At 42.8% G+C, this 3396-nt stretch overlaps 1 protein-coding gene across 1 annotated transcript; it reads right to left on the bottom strand.

Moving 5' to 3' along the window:
* Nucleotides 1–603: 603 nt before the first annotated feature.
* On the bottom strand, nucleotides 604–1566 carry LOC142850773 (olfactory receptor 51I2-like). The gene has a single exon (XM_075974682.1). It carries the CDS (start codon nucleotides 1564–1566, stop codon nucleotides 604–606), a length of 963 nt encoding a protein of 320 aa, XP_075830797.1.
* Nucleotides 1567–3396: the final 1830 nt, after the last annotated feature.

Here is a 3396-nt window from a genome sequence, read left to right as displayed (position 1 = left end):
TATTAGAATGAAAAATCTTAATTATGACTTATGGCATATATTATTTAGTGTACAAAAATTCTAGCAATGTTGTATAATATAATTATTCACATTTAATGACAGAAAGTACACAAAAGTAAACAGAAAAATATTGTCCTGCTTCCCCAGGACTTAGTACCTACTTTAAACAATGCACCCATCACATCACATTTAATAAACTTTTTTTCCATTTAGACGTTTTGGATATGCACTGAAGTTTAAGATCTACAAAGTAAAGGCAACATGGGAACCATTTTTTATTGCTGGAATCTAAAGTAGGACTAAAAAAATGTTGACTTTAAGAAAATATGCATAAAATAAATAAGGTGACAAAGGAACAAAGCTCATTTTCAGATAGAAGAATGTAGCTCAGTGGTAGAGGGATTGGATAGCATGGCTTTAGTTACAGACTTTAGAAATGATCCCTAGCACCATAGAAAACAATTATAGAAATAACTTTACTACATTCTTACACTTCTTATTGTTGGTGTCCATAAGAAAGTCATTTGTATGACTTGACCCACAGTGTTGTTTCTGTTTCCCAACTACTTCACAGGCTTCAAGTCCCATAAACATCCAGTGTCATCAGCTCTGATCTTTTCCTCTTAGTACCCTGAACATGGCCCCTCTGATGGGCTTGGACTTGACACTGTAGATGATGGGGTTGAGCACAGGAGGTACCACAAGGTACACATAGGCAACAAGGGCATGAACAATGTGGGGCAGGTGCCTCCCAAAACGATGAATGATGGACACTCCTATTACTGGAATGTAAAAGACCAAGACAGCCAAGATATGGGAAACACAAGTGTTGAGAGCATGGACACGCTCCCTGGGAGAAGCTAGACCCATCACTGTGTGAAGAATCAATGCATAGGATATAACAATTAGCAAGGAATCAATACCCACTGTGGACAGAACCACATAGAGTCCATATAGGATGTTGACAGTAATGTCAGCACAGGCCAGCTTCATGACATCAGCATGGAAGCAGGAAGAGTGAGATAGGAGAATCTTACCAGGGCAATAGTTCAGTCGCTTCAGCAAGAAGGGCATTGGGAATAGTGACAGAGTTGCTCGAGCTACAATGACAGCCCCAATCCTGATGATGACATTATTAGTGAGGACAGATGCGTAGCGCAGGGGGCTGGAGATAGCCACAAAGCGGTCAAATGACATGGCCAAGAGTACTGAAGACTCTACCACGGAGAAGGAGTGTAGGAAGAACATTTGTATTAGGCAGGTGTGGAAACTGATCACACGAAAGTTAAACCAGAGCACAGCCAGGGTAGAAGGTAGTGTGGACAAACTGAGGCCCACATCACTTAGGGCCAGCATGGACAGGAAGTAGTACATGGGCTGGTGTAGGCCGTGGGTCCTCTTCACAGCCAGGAGGATGAGGCAGTTTCCAGTGAGAGCCACAGCATACATGGAGGAGAAGGGGATGGAGATCCAGCCATGGGCAGCCTCTAATCCTGGGATGCCAGTCATGAGGAAAGACGGTGGCTGGAAGAAGGAGATGTTGATGAAGGGCTGGGAAGGAAGCATCGTTGGAGACAGTGAAGGGAGCTAGGAAGATGTGGTCTGTTCAATCTCTGTAGAAACCTAAGTAAAATGATGAATTTAGTGTAAAAACATTGGTGTAAAATCTATTGACATGGTTCCCAGCAAGAACACAACGAATGTGAAGCATATTTAGAAATGCAGTGTCTCTAAAAGAAATAAAAATTCTAAAGGAGGAAATAGGACTGGTCAGCTGGCTCAGTGAGCAATGGTGCTGGCTGCCACGCCTAATGACCTTGTCCCCAGACGCAATTTGGTGGAAGTAGAGACCAAAACCATCAATCTGACCTCTGATTTCACATCTACTCTATGGTATACCTCCCTCACATTGAGTAAATAATAATTATCAAATAAAAGGAAACTCTAAATTCAACCCAGTGAGTACCAAAGTAATAGTTAAACATGAGAAGCAGTATTCTCTTCACAACTGAACCCAGCAATGAGAATTTTAAGAGCTAGAATTCCAGGAAGTCTACTGCTACAGTCTCTCTTAGAAATGGTTGTATAAACAAGACTGAAATTATGGCAACACCAATGAACATATTCATGTGGAAGGGGAAATTGCATGGGGTCCCACCTCCAGCCCAAGAACTCCAGGCAACTGGTGACTGCTAGGAGAGCAAGAATTATCACCTCTAGGGCTGAGCCCCTCACTGCGTGTTCTATATGAAGTGAACAACCTTGAAACAACATGCTCACAAATAACAAAAATGGACTGAGTCAGTTGTTTTTTCATATATTTTTTGTAAACTTATACACACATATATACCAGGAATGATCAAAGAAAAGGCTACCAGAGCATTGTGGGGCACGGGTGAGATTCAAGGGAAGGTACTTGGTAAGGATGGAGGGAAGAAAATGAAGGACAGAAGAGATGCAACAATATTGTCATTAAAAATCTATAAAAATTAAATAGAAAAAGCCATACTCATAGGAAGTCCAATAATGAAAAAGAATTCTGTACCAAAGTTTTCTAAATTATTTGAAAATCAAAGAATGAATTGATCCAACAGAGTGAAAATAATTTGATGATAAAGAAATTTAAAATCAAAATGGCAGATCAACGAAAAGAATGATATAAATAGAAAAGCAGTATGAGGTTGAAAATCTTCCTCTTACCAAAGGCAAACAGTTGGAAGAATTAATTAAAAAAGAATAATTGAGGATTGAGCCAATGACCTGAGCCAGAGCAGATCTGAAACAGCAAACTCCACAGGAACAGGTACAGGGTAGCAACCACTGAGCAAGTGGGCCAGAGCCAGAGACCACTGCAGGTCCTGGAGTGAATCTGGGACATTTGAGGAAGTAGACCTGAGCCAGGATCCCTGTATGTCTGGGTGTGAGTCTGGGACCTCCAAGGGAGGAGGCAGAAACCAGAGATCTCTGCGGGCCCAGGCATCAGTCTGGGACCTCTGAGAAAGTATGCCTGAACCAAGAGGGTCTGGGCATCGGTCTGGACATAGAAGGGAGTAGGCAGGATCCAGTAACCTCTGCGGGTCTGGGCAGTCTGGGACCTCTGAGGGAATAAGCCTGAGCCAGGTCCTCTGCGGGTCTGGATGCACCCAAACCTGGGAACTCTGAAGGAGTATATCAGAGCCAGAGACCTTTATAGGACCAACCCCAAGCCAGGGACCTCTGAAGGAGCAGATCCAGACCAGGGACATTTATAGAAACAGGTCTGAGCCAACAACCTAGGCTAGAGTAGGTCTGAGACAACAAACTCCATGGGAGTGAGCAAAGTCTGGAACACTGAGTGACCAACAGGGTAACTAAAACTGTGGCACTGACTGTACCATGAGGAACAACCATCTGAGC

This window comes from Microtus pennsylvanicus, chromosome 5 (genome assembly GCF_037038515.1).
Source record: "Microtus pennsylvanicus isolate mMicPen1 chromosome 5, mMicPen1.hap1, whole genome shotgun sequence".
Taxonomy (NCBI): domain Eukaryota; kingdom Metazoa; phylum Chordata; class Mammalia; order Rodentia; family Cricetidae; genus Microtus; species Microtus pennsylvanicus.
The sequence above is the reverse complement of the archived record's forward strand: the minus strand, read 5'-3'. Positions and strand labels throughout refer to the sequence as shown.

Coding starts and splice junctions, on each gene's coding strand:
- LOC142850773 (XM_075974682.1), bottom strand. CDS start 1,566: ATGCTTCCTTCCCAGCCCTTCATCAACATCTCCTTCTTCCAGCCACCG.